This window comes from Dreissena polymorpha, chromosome 1 (assembly GCF_020536995.1).
Source record: "Dreissena polymorpha isolate Duluth1 chromosome 1, UMN_Dpol_1.0, whole genome shotgun sequence".
Lineage (NCBI taxonomy): Eukaryota > Metazoa > Mollusca > Bivalvia > Myida > Dreissenidae > Dreissena > Dreissena polymorpha.
In genome coordinates this window covers 201,434,779-201,455,614 of record NC_068355.1, presented here as the reverse complement: position 1 = coordinate 201,455,614, position 20,836 = coordinate 201,434,779, and the positions used below count along the sequence as shown (strand labels likewise).

Below are 20,836 nucleotides of genomic sequence, written 5' to 3'. Positions count from 1 at the left end.
GTATCTAAGGGTTAGAAATGAAGTTCTAAAACTTGAATTAATTAAGAAAGATTTTTTTATTTGATTTAATTTCCTAACACACTTATAAACAGGTCAAATTGAGTATATAAGGGGTAAAAGTTCAATATATAAAAATAGCAGATTTTCTCACTTTATGAGGTTTCTTTTTCAAAACATGTTTAATTTTGGCTTCTTATTCAGATTTCTTAACGCCAACCTAGAATCAGCCGCAGAGGCGTAGTTGATATGGCATCAACCTGGCAGCAGGGAGGTCAGGGGCTCGATCTGACCTTTTGAAGCGTTCTTTAAATCTCGCTCAAAGACACCTATAACTGGTTTTATCCAGGAAATGGAATCAAGAGTGTTTTAATAACCTTGGGCTTTGGATGCAATAAAGCTTAAATTAATAGGTTTAAAGTAAACAAGCCTAGAATCCTCATTCATTTATTCCAGGAAAGAAACTTTTGTGTGGGTTTTGTGGGAAGTCAGTCACTAAGTATAAATTATGTGTTAAAATGAGTACTAAATCTTTCAGTGCTGGAACCAAATTTTGAAGGTCTTTGCAAACAGTTTGGATCCAAATGAGATGCCACAGAACGTGGTGTCTCATCAGGATCCAAACTGTTTGCTATTCTGATAGTATTCTTTGAAAAAAAATCAAAGGAAATGCTATTTTTAGAAATTCAGCAGACAATATTATAGCAGACGACAAATTTCCCAGCATGCAAAGGGCTAAACATTAAACCTATGTTAGTTTCATCAGTTTATTTATACTTGACACATACATTGTCATATGTGTTTACTGAATGAAAAACAACAACATAAAAATGCCCATTAAGATTTCATAGCGCTAAACAAATGTAATTGATGTATTCCAGGAAAGAAGATTGTCTGCCAGTTCTGTGGTCGGTCCTTCCCGTTCCAGTCCAACCTCGAGTCCCATGTGAGGACCCACACGGGGGAGAAACCGTATCAGTGCGCCCTCTGTGACAAGTGCTTCAGTCGTCGTAGCAACATGCGCAGTCACATGGTCACCGTGCACAGGCTCGCCTTTGGGGCACCTGTGGTTGAAGGGGAATAGTGGAAAGAATGTTGCATCAAAATAGAGAATGAATATTACATCAAGTGTATATAACTGCAGTGATTTTTAATGCTGTTATTTTTTAATAGTATCCGGGTAGTTTGAATTGTGAAATAAAGCATTGAAATAACTTTTTTGCGTTTGTTATCTTTTAGTCTTTTATACGCATGTATGAAATTCATTCAATCAAATTACACTTTGTTTTTTTATTTAATGCAAATTTCTTTCAAATAGAAATCTGAATTGGACAGGTAACATTTTGCACAAAGTAAAAAAAAAAGTTGACAAAAATCAATTGTAATTTGCTGTCAATTGTAAAAGTTTAATGACAACTTCAGAAACAATTGTGTTATTTTTGATTTGTGAATTCTGCTGTTTTTGCAGCTTCAAATTTGCTTGAAAAAATCACTTAAATGGAATTTTGTCTTATGAAACTTGTGGGTATTTGTAGTTGAATTAGCTTTTCTTTTCACATAATCAGGGGATTCTATTTGAAAGATAAGTACTTATTTCCCAGTGTTTTTTTTCACCATTTTTGGAATGGGGCCTGGTACCGTTGGATTAGGAAAAATTGCGGCATTTTGACTTTTATTGGGTATGAGTGTTGTTGTAGTTATGCTAATAAATGCTTCAAAATTGAGAATAAAAGTGTTTTCAATATTATATTTACTAAGGTTCAACTGATATAGTTTGATGGAAGATGAACCAAATGTTGAAACTTATAGTTAAAATGTGTTTTTGATGATAATTGTTTCCTAAATATGTGTTGTTTATAAAAAAAATTGTCCTAAATACGTGTTCTTGATGATTATTGTGTCCTAAATTTGTGTTATGAACATTTCTGCTAAAATATGTATTGATGACAGTTGTGTCCGAAATGTGTGCTAGTGATAATTGCGTCTAAATAGGACTCATTGTGTTGCAGGTTACAAGCACGTATGCGTGTACTGTGGGAAGGTATTCGGGTACAAGTATAACCTTGACCTTCACCTCCGTATTCACACTGGGGAGAAACCTTTCCAGTGCACCGTGTGCCAGAAACGCTTCAACCAGAAGGTCCACATGCAGAAGCACATGCTCATTCATAATGCGGCTTTCAACTGACTGCTGCTCTTAACTGTCTGCTCTCAACTGACCGCTCTCAACTGTCTGCTCTCAACTGACCACTCTTAACTAACTGCTCTCAACTGACCGCTATGAACTGACAGCTCTCAACTTACCACTCTCAACTGACAGCTATCAACTGACCGCTCTCAACTTACCACTCTCAACTGACCGCTTTCAATTGACAACTATGAACTGACCCCTCTCAACTGACAACTATGAACTGACCGCTCTCAACTGACCTCTCTCAATTGACAACTATGAACTTACCAATCTCAACTGTCAACTATGAACTGACCGCTCTCAACTGTCAACTATGAACTTACCACTCTCAACTGACAACTATGAACTGATCACTCTCAACTGACAGCTATTAACTGACTGCTTTCAACTGACTGCTCTCAACTGACCGTTATCAATTGACCACTCTCAACTGACTGCTCTCAACTGTCAACTATGAACTGACCGCTCTCAACTGTCAACTATGAACTGACCGCTCTCAACTGACAACTATGAACTGACCACTCTCAACTGACAGCTATCAACTGATTGCTCTCAACTGACCGCTCTCAATTGACCGCTTTCAATTTACCACTATAAACTGACCGCTCTGAACTGTCAACTATGAACTGACCGCTCTCAACTGTCAACTATGAACTGACCTCTCTCAACTGACAACTATGAACTGACCACTCTCAACTGACAGCTATCAACTGACCACTCTCAACTGACAGCTATCAACTGTCTGCTCTCAACTGACCACTCTTAACTAACTGCTCTCAACTGACCTCTATGAACTGACAGCTCTCAACTGACCACTCTCAACTGACTGCTCTCAACTTACTACTCTCAACTGACAGCTATCAACTGACAGCTATCAACTGACCGCTCTCAACTTACCACTCTCAACTGACTGCTGTCAATTGACAACTATGAACTGACCAATCTCAACTGACAACTATGAACTGACCATTCTCAATTGCCAACTATGAACTGACCACTCTCAACTGTCAACTATAAACTGACTGCTCTCAACTGACAACTATGAACTGATCACTCTCAACTGAAAACCATGAGCTGACCACTCTCAACTGGCAGCTATCAACTGACTGCTCTCAACTGACCGCTATCAATTGACCACTCTCAACTGACCGCTCTCAACTTACCACTCTCAACTGACTTCTCTCAACTGACAACTCTCAACTGACAACTCTCAACTGACGGTCAATTATAAACTGACCACTCTCAACTGACAACTATGAACTGAGATCAACTGACAGCTATCAACTGACCGCTCTCAACTGACCACTATCAATTGACCACTCTCAACTTACCACTCTTAACTGACAACTATGAACTGACCACTCTCAACTGACCACTCTCAACTGACCGCTCTCAACTGACAACTATGAACTGACCACTCTCAACTGACAACTATGAACTGACCACTCTCAACTGACAGCTATCAACTGACTGCTCTCAACTGACCGCTCTCAACTGACCGCTCTAAACTGACCGCTCTCAACTGACCGCTATCAATTGACCACTCTCAACTGACTGCTCTCAACTGTCAACTATGAACTGACCGCTCTCAACTGACAACTATGAACTGACCGCTCTCAACTGACAACTATAAACAGACTGCTCTCAACTGACAACTACGAACTGACTACTCTCAACTGACAGCTATCAACTGACCACTATCAACTGACAGCTATCAACTGACCGCTCTCAACTGACTGCTCTCAACTGACCGCTCTCAACTGACCATTATCAATTGACTACTCTCAACTGACCGCTCTCAACTGTCAACTATGAACTGACCACTCTCAACTGACTGCTCTCAACTGACCACTCTTAACTAACTGATTTCTCTTTACTGACCACTTTCAACTGACAGCTCTAAATAACGGCTATCAACTGACCATTCTCAACTGATGATTTTATGATTTCATTCAACTTATCTCTGACATTTGCTTATTTGTTGTGTTCATTTGTTCAGTTCGTGACTATTGGTAGAATCTGAATTACTATGAAAGTGATCATTTTGTAAATATTTGTTCATGTGTTCTTTTATAAAACACCATCTTAAAAAAAAATACTTGTGCAAAATGTACGTTGGGCTTGTTAATATTCATGTACACTGGTCTTTTCAAATCAACATTTATTAAATAGCATGTAAGTACTATCATATGTGAAATGTTTCAAAATCACACTTAAGAATAAGCATGAGCATTTGATAGCTTCCCTTATCATCGCTTGGGTGAGCACATAGGGCGGTCTTGCAGATTAATGATTTCTTAGTAAGGTATTATCTACTTGATCATTCGGGTATTGTTGTTTGCTGAAATAAAAAATAAAATGCTACATACAGATACACGTTCAGTTTTTGAAGTCTTGACCACTTGTTTGATCCTTAACAGCAGCTTGTTTCATGCCTTAGTGTTTTTTTAGCCATTTTGGGAAAAGGAGCCTGGTCAAATTGTGAATTTTTAAATCGATAAAATGGCAAATTTGGGAATTTTTTATGGACAAAATGGACCATTTTGGGATAATTTCTAATCAACAAATATTGACACATCAGGACAAAATAATATAAATTGTAGTTATATACTTTATATACTTTGTTAGATGTATATGAAATAAAATTGAGATATAATAATTATAAGACAATTTTTTTGTAAAAAAACAACCTTTTTTTTTTAGATACATGTATTGGGAATTTTTATGTACAATTTTGATTTGGGATTGGGCCAATTTGCTCTGGGATCGAGTCCATTTTATGGTCTTTTTAAAAAGCAGAAAAAAAACTGCTGCCTGATCAATCCAGGTTAGTCTGTTGTGAAGGCTTTAAGGCCTAATTTCTTCTTTAAGGCCTAATTTCTTCTTTAAGGCCTAATTTCTTCTTTAAGGCCTAATTTCTTCTTTAAGGCCTAATTTCTTCTTTAAGGCCTAATTTCTTTAAGGCCTAATTTCTTCTTTAAGACCTAATTTCTTCTTTAAGGCCTAATTTCTTCTTTAAGGCCTAATTTCTTCTTTAAGGCCTAATTTCTTCTTTAAGACCTAATTTCTTCTTTAAGGCCTAATTTCTTCGAAGGATTCATAAAGAACGAGTCGTACCAGAATTTGCATTGTTCATAAAATGCAGTTAAGAGAATACATGTACACAATTATTTGACTTTTTTGATCATTTTGAAAAAGTTTTTTGCAGAAATTGACCAAAGTGTACTGCTAACCTGTTTGAAATGCAATTTAAAGAAAATGCTGCTATTGCATGTTTATTAAGTAAATGCCTCAATGAAGCATGGAAATATGGTTATGTTATTGAAATATGTGTGTGTGTGAGTGTTTTATTAGGCAGTAAAATGCATTACGTATGATTGCAACTACTTTAAATAATATATTTATTGTACAGTGTTTAATAATTAATTATAATGATAATTATCATCTTTTCTAGGCACAAAGAACGTATGCCAGTTTTGTGGGAAGGCGTTTGCATACAAGTACAACCTCGAGTTACACGTGCGAATTCACACGGGTGAGAAACCTTACCAGTGCACTGTGTGCCAGAAACGCTTCAACCAGAAAGGCAGCATGAGAAGTCACATGGTCACTGTGCATGGTGTTGTGCCTGACCTGCAGAAATAAATACTTTATAATTGAGTTGTTCTTGACCTTTAGAAGTAAAGCTTTACTTTACTATTCAGGTGTGATTGACCTTCAGATATTGTTTCATTGTCACTGTATATGGTGTTTTACCTGACCTGCAGAAATAAATACTTTATAATTGAGTTGTTCTCGACCTTTAGAAGTAAAGCTTCACTTTATTATTCAGGTGTGAATGACCTTCAGATGTTGTTGCATTGTCACTACATGGTGTTGTGCCTGACCTACAGAAATAAAGAGTAACTTTTTAATTGAGTTTTGTGTGATCTTCAGAAATTGTTACAATGTCGCTGTGCATAATGTTGTGCCTGACCTACATTAATAAGAAGTAACATTGTCACTTAACACGGTGATGCACCTTAAATACAGAAACAAGTTTCAATATTCCTGTACCTAAGGAACTAACAAGTAATTTTATCTTTGTTCATGGGGTCGTGTCTGACCCACAGAGATTAAGAGTTACATGGTCACTGTACATGTGGTTGTCTGACCTACATAAATAAAGATTTACTTTGTCACTGTACATGGGGTTGTGTCTGACCTACAGAGGTAAAGATTTACACATTCACCGTAATGTTGTTGTGCCTGACCCACCGAAATAATGATTTGCATGGTCCTTGTATTTGGGGTTGTGTCTGACCTACAGAAATAGACTGTCATATTTTTGCAGTGCATGATGACGCCCCTCAACACAAATAATTTATTTTTCCTGTACATACAGAACTAACGAGTTCCATTGGGATTGTATAGGGGGCTGCGTCTGACATTCAGTAAAAAAACTTGCATAATGGTTGTTCACAGTGTTATGCCTGACCAACGCAACTAAAAGTGTGACATTGTCATTATTCATGGGGTTGTGAATTATCTACCAAAATACAGTAAACCAGTCTTTTCAGGTTTTATGCTGTTTGTTGCTCATTAGTATCTATGCTTTGGAAATGAAGCTTTTAAAATGTGAATCTAGTAAGAAAGGTCTTTAATAAAATTTAACTTTCTGAGGGACACAAAATGTGTGAAAATATGTATCTAAGTGGTAAAGAGTTAAATATATGTATAATAAACACTTATATCTGTTCTAATATTGTCTTAGATCATATCAAATATCTGTCATACAGGGTGAAAAGCCTTGACAAAAACCACAGTTATGACACAAACGTCACAAAATCTGCACCTAACAATGTTGTTTCTACGCGTCTCAGGTGAGCGTCCATGCGCCTTTAAGCCCTCTTGTTTTATTGTTGGGAAACTCCAATGACACAAGTAACAAATAATAAGCATTACAAAGAATTTCTGCAAATTATCTCGTGTTTATTTGTGTGGTTTTAACATTGGCTACTTTGCACCAAACATCTAGGTTGATAAGGTGTCAGTTCAACATTTTAGTATTTGGTATCCAATACTTTAGATTTTGGTATCCATATTTTAGTATTTGGTATCCAGATTTTAGTATTTGGTATCCATATTTTAGTATTTGGGTATCCAATATTATCATGAACCCATCGAAGTGTCCACCTTATTTAACCCTTTACTGCTTAGATACGTATGTTGACGCATTTGTAGTCAAATAGAAAGATAAATTAAATAGATACCTTTAATACTAAATTCATGTTTTAAAGGCTTCATTTCCAATCCTTAGATACTGATGAGCAGCAAACAGCATAAAACCTGAACAAACTGTGAGTTACTTGCTGGCTGTTATGGTTTTATGCTGTTTGCACATTGCCTTTTTCACTTTGCTTCTTATGGGGGATAGGGATAATATCATTTGATGGTCCTCCACCAAGGTTTTTAAAATTATGACCCTTGAAAGAAATAGGGCCTGCCCTGGGAGTTATTTGTTGTCATTAAAATATGAATTTAATGAAAATCTTAATTTCTCAAACTGCAAGACCCAAGGTAGGGTACTTGGCTTTTTACATCGTTTAGTGGTACTCTACCAAGTTTGTTCACATCATGCCCCAGGGTCAAAATTTAGATCTCAATAGGAGTAAACACCAAAAGGCCCAGAGATTTGGTATTTGGTATGTTACATTTTGTCCTCCAACGGGCTTGTTCAAATTAAGCCCCTTGAGCTACAATCAGCCCTGTTCTGGGGGGTTTCTTGTTTTATTTACATGTATATAGTGAAAATCTTATTTAAAACCCTTAGGCCCAAATATTTGGTATTTGGCTGTTAACATGGTATGTTGATCCTCTATGGAGTGCAAGGCTCTCAGAAACGCTTAATGAAGCATAAATATTTGTACCCATAAGTTTGAAAAATGACGCCTATTTGAAACCTATTGAGAGTCCCCTGGACACATACAGGACTTTTCAAGTCAATCCATTAACAAACAATACATGTACCTCTACCGCAACCTCCTATATAAATTCAAGCCAACACAATTTATTTCCTCACACCTGTTTAAAATCCCATTAATCAAATCCAGGTGTATCTGACAGTATGTGCATGCTTCCAGAAATGTAGTATTAATGTAGTATTAATTAATGCAGTTTGAAATGGCCACTTGCTGATGTGTCACAATGTACAGTTAACTTCCTAGAAACTCAGGCCCCTACTCTGGGCATTACATCAAAGACCTTTGATGTCTGCTGACAGCTTGCAATTATTTTGAGGCAAAGGTTTAACTGCTGCCATCGGTTACAATGTTGTGATTGTCAAAGACTTGTGTATTTAAATGGTGGTATTGTTGTTACAAATGGAAATATTGCAAGGTAATAATAATATTTTGTTTAAAAAAAAAAAATGTATGCAAGTGGTGTGTGTATGTAAATATATTAAGCACTTTCATGTAGTATTGTACACCTTCCTTAAGAGTTGTTTATTTTATAGTTTTTTCTACATGATTTTTCATCTAAATAACAATATTTGGGTTTTCAATAATCAAACCAACAATTATATTATTTATTGTTATTAGCTCATCTGAGCACAACGTGCTCATGGTAAGCTTTTGTGATCGCATTTTCTCCGTCATCCGGCGTCAACATTTGCCTTGTTAACACTCTAGAGGTCACATTTATTGCCCAATCTTCATGAAATTTGGTCAGAAGATTGGTCTCAACGATATCTTGGATGAGTTCAAAAATGGTTACGTTTGCTTGAAAAACATGGCTGCAAAGGGGCGGGGCATTTTTCCTTATATGGCTATATATGGCTATAGTAAAATCTTGTTAACACTCTAGAGGCCACATTTATTGTCCGATCATCATGAAACTTGGTCAGAAGATTCATCCCAATAATATCTTGGACGAGTTCGAAAATGATGCCGTTTGGTTGAAAAACATGGCCGCCAGGGGGGTTGGGGCGGGGCATTTTTCCTTATATGGCTATAGTAAAACCTTGTTAACACTCTAGAGGCCACATTTATTTTCCGATCTTCATGAAACTTGGTGAGATGATTTGTCCCAATGATACCTGTATGTTGGATAAGTTTGAAAATTGTTTTGGTTGCTTTGAAAATATGGCCACCAGGGGGGGGGCATTTTTCCTTATATGGCTATATATTGCTATAGTCAAATCTTGTTAATACTCTAAGGACCACATTTATTGTCCGATCTTCATGAAACTTGGTCAGAAGTCTTATCCCAATAACATCTTGGACGAGTTCGAAAATGATGCCGGTTGGTTGAAAAACATGACTGCCAGGGGGCGGGGCATTTTTCCTAATATGGCTGTAGTAAAACCTTGTTAACACTCTAGAGGCCACATTTATTTTCCGATCTTCATGAAACTTATTCAGAAGATTTGTCCCAATGATATCTTGAATGAGTTCAAAAATGGTTTTGGTTGCTTTAAAAACATGACCACCAGGGGGGAGGGGCATTTTTCCATATATGGCTACATGTATATATGGCTTTTGTAAAACCATGTTAACAGTTTAAACACTCTAGAGGTCACATTTATTGTACAATCTTTATGAAATTTGGTCAGAAGATTGGTCTCAATGATAGCTTGGATTAGTATGAAAATGGTTACGTTTGCTTGAAAAACATGGCTGCCAAGGGGCGGGGAATTTTTCCTTATATGGCTTTATATGGCGATAGTAAAATCTTGTTAACACTCTAGAGTCCACATTTATTGTCAGATCTTCATGAAACTTGGTCAGAAGATTCATCCCAATAATATCTTGGACGAGTTCAAAAATGATGCCAGTTGGTTGAAAAACATTGCCCCCAGGGGGCGGGGCATTTTCCCTTATATGGCTATAGTAAAACCTTGTTAACACTCTAGAGGCCACATTTATTTTCCGATCTTCATGAAACTTGGTCAGAAGATTTGTACCAATGATATCTTGGACGAATTCGAAAATTGTTCCGGTTGGTTGAAAAACATGGCCGCCAAGGGGGCATGGCACATTATGTTTACATAAATATTTATTTAATTTGCTCATTTAAAGGCATGTGATAAAAAAGATCTGACACTCGTCATATCATACCATATTTTATTAAACTCGTCCAGGATATTCGTTAGTAAGCTCGCCAAAGGCTAGCTCACTAATAAAATTCCTGAACTCGTTTAATAAAATATGGTATGATATGACAACTCGTGCCAGATCCTATATATATTTATTTTTATGCCCCCGGATGAATAGATAGGGGGTATATTGTTTTTGGCCTGTCTTTCTGTCTGTCATTCTGTCATTCTGTCCCAAAACTTTAATCTTACAGTAAAGTTTTGCAATAACTTTTGAAATACTGAACATAGCAACTTCATATTTGGCATGCATGTGGTATCTCATGGAGCTTCACATTTTGAGTGGTGAAAGGTCAAGGTCATCCTTCAGGGTCAAAGGTCCAAAAAAAACACACCAAAACTTTACCCTACAGTAAAGTTTTGCAATAACTTTTGAAATATTGAACATAGCAACTTCATATTTGGCATGCATGTGTATCTCATGGAGCTGCACATTTTGAGTGGTGAAAGGTCAAGGTCATCCTTCAAGGTCAAAGGTTCAAAAAAAAAAGCGGCGCATTAGGGGGCATTGTGTTTCTGACAAACACATCTCTTGTTTTATTAGGCCCCCCTTCGAAGAAGAGGGGGTATATTGCTTTGCACATGTCGGTCCGTCAGTCCGTCCACCAGATGGTTTCCGGATTATAACTCAAGAACGCTTAGGCCTAGGATCATGAAACTTCATAGGTACATTGATCATGACTGCCAGATGACCCCTATTGATTTTCAGGTCACTAGGTCAAAAGTCAAGGTCACAGTGACTCGAAATAGTAAAATGGTTTCAGGATGATAACTCAAGAATGCTTAGGCCTAGGATCATGAAACGTCATAGGTACATTGATCATGACTGGCATATGACCCCTATTGATTTTCAGGTCACTAGGTCAAAAGTCAAGGTCACAGTGACTCGAAATATTAAAATGGTTTCCGGATGATAACTCGAGAATGCTTACGCCTAGGATCATGAAACTTCATAGGTACATTGATCATGACTGGCAGATGACCCCTATTAGATTTCTGGTCACTAGGTCAAAGGTCAAAGTCACAATGACTCGAAACAGTAAAAAGATTTCCTGATGATAACTCAAGGATAATTAGGCCTAGGATCATAAAACTTCATAGGTACCTTGATCATGACTGGCAGATGACCCCTATTGATTTTCAGGTCACTAGGTCAAAGGTCAAGGTCACAGTGACAAATAAAATATTCACACAATGGCTGCCATAACAACTGACAGCCCATATGGGAGGCATGCATGTTTTACAAACAGCCCTTGTTTTAATGAATGTTTTGCTGAAAATTTGAAGACGTATGCAATATTCAATGGGACTCCTATTTTTTCCTTTTGGACTCCCAACTTTTTCCAAGTTAGGAGTCCAAGGACTCCTGTTTTAAAATTCTAGTGAGACCCCTGGAGTGTGTTCTAATTTTGCACCCTGGGGTCAACACTGCCCACATCCGGAAGGTCATATGATTTATGTGGTTACATAGCAAAATTACTGTCAAAAAGTTTGCTTCTGAAGCAGCCACAAGGTTCACAGCTTTAATATTCTGAATGCAAGATCAGATAGTGGTCCTTTATAATCTTGTTCGAAACATGCTCCTTGGGTCAAAACTGGCCATGCCCAATGGTTACTTGACTTGTAAAGACTTTAAAAATTAAATTAACTCTATTTCTTCTCTTAAACTGCAAGGGTCAGGGATTTAATATTTGGTGTGTAACATTGTATAGTGGTCCTCTACTAAGTTTGTTGAAGTCATGCCCCTTGTGCCAAAACTGGCAAAGTCATAGTTGTCATGCCCCTTGTGCCAAAACTGGCCAAGTCCTAGTTGTCGCATGATTTACGTTAAGTTATATAGTAAATAACTTCCAAAATTATCTCTAAAGCATTAGTCCTAAAGCTTTGCTATTCGATATGTAAGATCAGATAGAGGTTCTTTAGAGAGTATTTTTAAACATGACCTGGGGTAAAAACTGGCCACATGAAGTAGGTAAAGGGGCTTATATAGTAAGTAAATAAAAATATCTCCTTTGAAACTCTACTCTTTGGATTTAAATATTATATAGTTGTCCTCTACTAAGTTTGTTTAAATAATGCTCCCAGGGTCAACCTTGGCCCTACCTTGGGTGTGGGGATGAACTGTTTTATATTGAATGATATGGAAAATTACTTAAAAAAAACCCAAAACTTCCATGAAACCACTTACAGCACAGCTTTTATGTTTGGTATGTGAAATCAGATTGTGGTCCTGTACAAAGATTGTTCAAATCATGCCCTTGGGGTTGAACTGGCCATAAACAATGAACATTATTGGCCCTCTTGTTAAATGTATATGGTTAAAATGTATATTTGATTCATATTGGCAGCAGCTTTCTTACATATATGGATGACTGGTGTATTGCTTTATACTGAATTGTCACGATGGTGTAAATCACAATCATGAATTTTCACGATGGTGTAAATCACAATCAATTAGACACAATCTGTTCCAACTCTATTTCATAAATGTTCTATTTTTAATGTGGTAGTCTGAAGTTTTATTATTAATGCTGTAAAATAACAAACTTTGTAGGAGAGAAAATGAATTTGATTTAATAATAATCGTTTGATTAAACAGGGTTGAATATTTGGTTATAATGTGCTAAAAACATTAGAAAAACAACTTAGTTCTTCATAAATCAATTGCTCCACGTACGAAAGCTACTTTGTGTGAAGTTAATGCCAGACATTCACAATAGTTTCTCTCTTCAAGTATTTCATAAGCGCTTTGATCTGGGAAAATGGGGCTTAATGCATTTGTGCAGTACGCACAGGCTTACCAGGAAAGACCCTTTCTGCTTGTATGGAATTTTTATGCCCCCGGTAGGGTGGCATATAGCAGTTGAACTGTCTGTCTGTGTGTCCGTCCGAAAACTTTAACATTGGCCATAACTTTTGCAATATTGAATATAGCAACTTGATATTTGGCATGCATGTGCATCTCATGGAGCTGAACATTTTGAGTGGTGAAAGGTCAAGGTCATCATTCAAGATCAAAAGTAAAAAAATACAATCCAAGGGAAGTAATAAGCTTTAAAAGGGAGATAATTTCTAAACCTGCCAAATGATATATTGAAATTTTATTCAAAAGAGGCACAATAGGGGGCATTGTGTTTCTGACAAACACATCTCTTGTTTGTTTCAAGAATGTCTCATCTAAACGAAAATCCAGTCTAAGCCAAAATTGTTGTTCCTGATTAGCTTGTTAGTGTAGCAGGATGCTTGCTAAATGTACGAAAGCTGCTTTGTGTAACTTTTTATGCCAGACATTTCTCTCTTTCTTATTAATAGAATGAATCTTTTTTCAGGGGGCAAGAATGGTTGTCAATTCTGCCACAAAACGTTCAAGAACAAGAAGGATCTGGGGCGTCACGTGCGCATCCACACAGGGGAAAAACCTTACGAGTGTCGAATATGCGGGAAACGGTTCACGCAGAACGGGAACCGGAAATCTCACATGGTCAATGTGCACGCAGACCAGCTGAGACTGGATCTGCCTAATCTTGAGAAATAGCCAGGCTTGTACTGGATAACACTGCTCTCATGTCAGGTACACATGTACTTCAGGCTTGCTCAGGACAACGGGGCTTAATGGATGTGGGTCAAATGTTAATGGCAGATGTCACTTTCCGCTTGCATGGTATTTTTTGTTAAAGGAAGTCTCTTCTAAGTGGAAAATCAAGTTTGAGCTGAAAGTGTGGTCCCAGATTAGCCTCAGAGGACGACACTTAACTCTTTCAGTGCTGGAACCGAATTTTGAAGTCCTTTGCAAACAGTTTGGATCCAGATGAGACGCCACATAACGTGGCGTCTCATCAGGATCCAAACTGTTTGCTTTTCTGATAGTATTCTTTGAAAAAAATGGAAGAAAATGCTAATTTTAGAAATTCAGCAGACAACATTTTTGCAGACGACAAATTTCCCAGCATGCAAAGGGTTAACACAAATGCATGAAGCCCAATTGTCCCAGATTAAGGCTGAGTTAGTGTGCAATGATTCAGTTTTGGGCATTTCGGCTAGTCTTGATTGTTTAAGAGCAAATTCCTAAGTTAGAGCTTAACAGGCTTGGAAAAAAAAGAGGTGTTACGGTTGAATTGTTGCATCTACACAGTACATTGACAGGTGTTACGGTTGAATTGTTGCATCTACACAGTACATTGACAGGTGTTACGGTTGAATTGTTGCATCTACACAGTACATTAACTAATGATAGAAGTATGTATTGCGTTGCATCTGTCCGTCTGTCTGATTGTAGGTCCATAGTCCATATGAGTCATGTTCTTGGAAAAGTGGCCTTAACGCATATGCGTAAAAAGTCGTCTTAGATTAGCCTATGCAGGCGGCACATGCTTATCAACCATGACCTTTTCCGCCTTAAATTAATTTTATCAGAGAAGAGACTTCTTTTAAACTTCAAATACCATACAAGTGGAAAGTGTTGTCCCTGATGAGCCTGTGCACACTGCACAGGCTAATCTAGGATGCCACTATGCACATGCAATAAGCCCCTTTTTCCCTGAGTGGGACTCAAATGGTTTCTTGACATAAGCTTTGATGTTACAAATAAGAATGGTGGTCACTTAACCCTTTCAGCGCTGTAACCCAATTTTAAAGGCCTTTGCAAACAGGATCCAGATGAGACGCCACGGAACATGGTGTCTCATCAGGATCCAAACTGTTTGCTATTCTGATAGTATACTTTGAAAAAAATCGAAGAAAATGATAATTTTAGAAATTCAGCAGAAAACATTTTAGCAGACAACAAATTTCCCAGCATGCAAAGGGTTAAGAGGGAGAAATACACCTCTTCCTCTGAGGAAGATAGGTCAAAGTTCAAGGTCTAGAAGCTTGTAACCGGTACATGAAATTATATAGGTACTATTGTCTAGAAGCTTGTAACCGGTACATGAAATTATATAGGTACTATTGTCTAGAAGCTTAGTAATAATGTTACCGGTACATGAAATTATATAGGTACTATTGTCTAGAAGCTTGTTACCGGTACATGAAATTATATAGGTACTATTGTCTAGAAGCTTGTTACCGGTACATGAAATTATATAGGTACTATTGTCTAGAAGCTTGTTACCGGTACATGAAATTATATAGGTACAATTGTCTAGAAGCTTGTTACCGGTACATGAAATTATATAGGTACTATTGTCTAGAAGCTTGTTACCGGTACATGAAATTATATAGGTACAATTGTCTAGAAGCTTGTTACCGGTACATGAAATTATATAGGTACAATTGTCAGTGTGAGTAGATTAATATCCAGAATAATAATAATATCACTTAAGCATACATTAAATTATTATAAAACATTTGAACATTGGACATTGCACTTCCTTAAAACTTGATACATTATGGAGCAGCCATCATGAAATGCGCCCAGACATTTAAATTCTATAAGACATGGTGTTCATATGTTGTTTTTATTTAGCCAGGTTATTCAATTGAAACGTAAATTGATTTTTAATGTTAGTTTGTTTGTAACTGGGGTGGGTTTACATTTTTAAATAATCATGGAAGTGTTTTGTAGGTAGGGGGGGGGGGCGTGCATACATGATTTCAAACATCTCTTGTTATTGATGTGTACAGTTTTTAGTTTGGGTTGATATCATTGCTCATGTTGATCAGTTCCCTGTTTGAATTTTATTGTAAAAGTCAGGGACAATTTTTATGTCCCCCACTATAGTAGTGGGGGACATATTGTTTTTGCCCTGTCTGTCTGTCTGTTTGTTGGTCTGTCTGTTGGTCTGTCTGTTGGTCTGTTTGTCTGTTTGCGCCAACTTTAACATTTTGCAATAACTTTTGCTATATTGAAGATAGCAACTTCATATTTGGCATGCATGTGTATCTTATGAAGCTGCACATTTTGAGTGGTGACAGGTCAAGGTCATCCTTCAAGGTCAGAGGTCAAATATATGTGGCCAAAATTGCTCATTTTATGAATACTTTTGCAATATTGAAGATAGCAACTTGATATTTGGCATGCATGTGTATCTCATGGAGCTGCACATTTTGAGTGGTGAAAGGTCAAGGTCATCCTTCACAAGGTCAAGGTCATCCTTCACAAGGTCAAGGTCATATATAGGGGGACATTGTGTTTCACAAACACATCTTGTTCAATATGTTTCAAGAGTGTTAGCTTAATAAAATTAAATAATCTGTACAAACACGTTCCTTGTGTTTTTATGCCCCCGAAGGAGGCTACTAATTATAGTGATTGCACTGTCCGTTCGTCAGTCCGTCTGTCAGTCACACTTGGCGTTTAGGTTTTGAAAAATGCTCATAACATCTATGTCCCTTGAGATATAAGCTTCATATTTGATATGCATGTGAATATGGACAAGGCCTTTCCATACACACACACATTTTGACCCCTGTGACTTTGACCTTGAACTAAGGGTCCGGGTTTAGGTTTCGAAATCTGTGTTTAGTTTACGAAAGAAGCTCATAACTTCTATCAAGCGTTTATAGGGGGCATAAGTCATCCTATGGTGACAGCTCTTGTTTTTATATTTTTTTTTAAAGAAAGAGTGTTAGCTAGATTTATTATAGCTGTTATAATTGTTGTGTTGTGATATTGAATTAAGTTTAGTGGGGAAGAAGACTCCCTGTACCTTTTATAATGTCCTCAAAGGAGGGCATATAGTGATCGGACCGTCTGTCTGTCTGCCGTCTGTCCTTCCGTTACACTTTGTTTTTAGGTTTCGCGTTAAGGTTTCGAAAAATGCTCATAACTTCTATGTCGCTTCAGATAGCAACTTGATATTAGGCATGCATGTGCATCTTATGGAGCTGCACTTTTTGGGTGGTGAAAGGTCAAGGTCACCCTTGAAGGTCAAAGGTCAAATATATGACTTCAAAGCGACGCAGAAGGGGGCATTGTGTTTCTGACAAACACATCTCTTGTTCAATATATTTCAAGAGTGTTCGATTAATAAACTAAAATGATCTATACAAACACATTTCTTTTGTTTATTTTTTGTTTTTACAAAAGAGTGTTAGCTAGATTTCTTATAGCTGTTATAATTGTTGTGTTGTAAGTGATATTGAATAAAGTTTTGTGTGAAAGAAGACTCCCTACCTTTTATTATTTTGTTGTTATCTATAGTGACAAAGGTTTTGAATATATTTCCAGAGTGGAAGCACACGTGTAGCCAGTGTGGAAAGGTGTTTCGGACCCCTTTCCTGTTGAGGGGCCACATGAGGATCCACACAGGGGAGAGACCCTACCAGTGCCCCGTGTGCAAGAAGGGCTTCACACAGAAAGGGAACTTCCAGTCTCACTATGTCACTGTACATCGTAAGATGGACCTCCTGAACATACAGCAGATGTAGATGAATTGCTGTGTTGTTTTTGACATGGTGTTGGCCTGGCCACTGAGAAGTCCCGGGTTTGATCCCTACTGTAGGAGCGTTCTTCATGTCTCCCTGAAGACACCAAGTACTGGTTCTACCCAGGAAACGGACTCAAAAGCATTTCAATAAGCCTTCCGTGATGCAATCGAGCTGAAATAAATAGGTTTAAACAAGTAGATGAATGTTATATGAAAGGTGGAGTGTGAAACCCAGACTTGACTAGTTTAAGCCTATTTATTTTAGCTTGATTGCATTGAAAGTACTACTACTTATTTGAAACACCCTTAAGTCTGTTTCCTGGGATTAAAACCAGTACTTGCTGTCTATTGGGAAGATAAAAAGAATGGTCCCACTGTGGGGATCGAATCAGTGACATCCCGAGCACTAGGCGACCAGACTTGATTGTCATGGTTAACTGACATCAAATGACTGTAAAATGGGATTTTACAGCTGTAGAAGAATGTTGTGTATTTTGTGGAAGCAATAACAAAGAGTCTGTTTGAAAGGGTTATAAACTTGCCTTTAATGGACTTAAATATTCAGCAGAAGTCAATGATTATCATGTGACAGGTGGAGTTTTCAACAAAGACATTATTGCCATGTTTAACTAACAGGAAATCAGCCTTTGTGAAGTTACATTAATAAGATAAGGTAATGTATTTTTTGGAGCAAGAAAAAAGAATTTGTTGGAAATGGTTTTGAACTTGCCATTGCAAGACATAATATATACAGCAGTAGTTGAGTGTTGTGTGACTGCTTTAGACTTAGCGGTTGACGATGTCAACTTGTGATTGTTTATTATAAGATGAACTTGGAGACACACTTAGCGAAGCCTCATCAGTAAGAGCATGTGGTCATGCAATATTCTAAGAAAAATTGCCTGGTTCAGAGTTCTTTACATAGCAGATTGTACACAAATATGATCTTTTTAGACTGTTTATATACTTATTTTGTTAGACGGATTCTTATTTTACATTATGTTTGAACAAATATATCTGCTACATTAATATTTTAGTATAAACTTGATGTAAATCATACTAGTAAAAATTAAGGTATTTAGAGAAGGATATGTTAACAAATTTGACAGTTTTTTTTCTTTGTAGAAAGTGATTTTAATTAATGCCTGCTGTTTTGTGGATTATGTTTATTGTACATTTAGCATATTTATTAATTTGCTTGTAGAACATTTAATAGAATGTTCACTATCTAACTTTGTACAGAATACTCATTTTTATGCCCCCGAAGGAGGGCATATAGTGATCGCACTGTCCGTCTGTCTGTCCGTCTGTTGGTCTGTCCATTTGTCTGTCTGTCACACTTTGCGTTTAGGTTTCGAAAAATGCTCATAACTTCTATGTCGCTTCAGATGTAACCTTCATATTTGGTATGCATGTGTATATGGACTAGGCACACCATACGCACACAAATTTTGACCCCTTTGACCTAGACCTTGAACTAAGGGTCTGCATTTAGGTTTTGAAATCTGCGTTTAGGTTTCAAAAAGTGCTCACAACTTCTATCAAAGCGTTTTCAGGGGCATATGTCATCATAAGGAGACAGCTCTTGTTCATTTACCAATCCTGGTCACATGCTGACTGTGTATTTGTCCATATTAGATCACTAGCTTTTCATATTAGGTTAGTATTTTGATAGTAACATTAAATGATGTCATAGAAGTAAGAAAGACAACATCATAAACTACAGTATTGGTAACTTGTGTGATGTTATTACTTAATGCTGGAGAAAGAATGGTACTTGGTAAGATAAATTCATTATACAGCTTCTTGCTGACCCAGCACAGCTTAACCCAAATATTTACTTACTGACCCCGTATCATAACAAAACGTCAGTCAGAAGCCATGGAACTAATACTTTAACCCATAACCACTTAGATACGTGTTTTGAATGTTTGTAGTCCCTTAGAAAGTTAAATTTAATTGAAGATTTTCCTTACCAGATTAACGTTTCAAAGGCTTCTTTCCAACCCTTAGATACAGATAAGCAGCAAACAGTATAAAACCTGAACAGACTGCGAGTTAGGGTGTTCTGGTTTTATGCTGTTTGCACATCAACATTTTCACTTTGCCTCTGAGTGGGAAAGGGTTAACTCTTTGCATGCTGGGAAATTTGTCGTCTGCTAAAATGTTGTCTGCTAAGTTTCTAAAATTAGCATTTTCTTCGATTTTTTTTTCAAAAAATACTATCAGAATAGCAAACAGTTTGGATCCTGATGAGACGCCACGTTCTGTGGCGTCTCATCTGGATCCAAACTGTTTGCAAAGGCCTTCAAAATCTGGTTCCAGCCTTCAAAGTGTTATTGATCCATTTTAAATATTGTAAGCCCCAAAGTTTTGTAAGTTATTATGAAAATGTATGCAAGTACATATATTCACTTCTTATTATAATTTATGATATGTCTTTTGAATTTGTCAAATTCAGATGGCAAACATTGTTTCTGTTTTCTTAATTTATTATTTTATTGTTGTTATGTAATCCTATTAAGTATTTACATATTTTTTTTTTTATTGGTGTGTTTGTGGTAAACTTCTACTGTTATGAAGAACATGTAGCTATAATGAAACAAGAAAATATATTTAAACAATTTATTGCAGTATTTTGTCCTGATTTGAAGAAGTGGATTGTTTTTTGTTATAACCCCTCATTGTAAATGTGTTTCTTCCATATAATTTCACTCACACTATAATTGAGTAACATACATGTTTAAAAAACAGTTTTTTATGTAATTTGGTTTATTTTCCCAGTACTTTTTTTCTTGTAACATTTTTTTCCGAGTTCTCAAATTTGGACTATTTCACCTAGTCTTCTTCAGCGATGTGCGAGCGAGTCAAGTGATGTAGGATGGTGGAAATATTCGATTAAGCAAATTTTGCTCTGAGTTATGAAATTTATTGACTCAAACATCTTGTGGTTATTTCAGACTCTGCTAACAGCATGTGTGCTGTGTGTGGGAAAACGCTCAGCAGCAAGTTTCAGCTGGACACGCACATGAGGACCCACACTGGGGAGCGACCGTTCAGATGTGAAACATGCGGGAAAGGGTTCACACAGAAGGGGACACTGAAAAGGCACCGGCTTGTGCATTTCAACCCTACCGAGAAATC

The 20,836-nt window shown here is 37.0% G+C and overlaps 1 protein-coding gene across 1 annotated transcript; it reads left to right on the top strand.

The window, feature by feature from the left end:
* The first annotated feature begins 246 nt into the window (after positions 1 to 246).
* Positions 247 to 20,320, top strand: LOC127865877 (gastrula zinc finger protein XlCGF7.1-like). The gene is made up of 6 exons (XM_052405911.1): positions 247 to 271; positions 879 to 1,066; positions 2,007 to 2,025; positions 5,643 to 5,807; positions 13,655 to 13,896; positions 17,494 to 20,320. Exons 1-5 carry the CDS (start codon positions 247 to 249, stop codon positions 13,858 to 13,860), a joined length of 603 nt encoding a protein of 200 aa, XP_052261871.1. The 3' UTR covers positions 13,861 to 13,896; positions 17,494 to 20,320.
* The last annotated feature ends 516 nt before the right edge of the window (positions 20,321 to 20,836 follow it).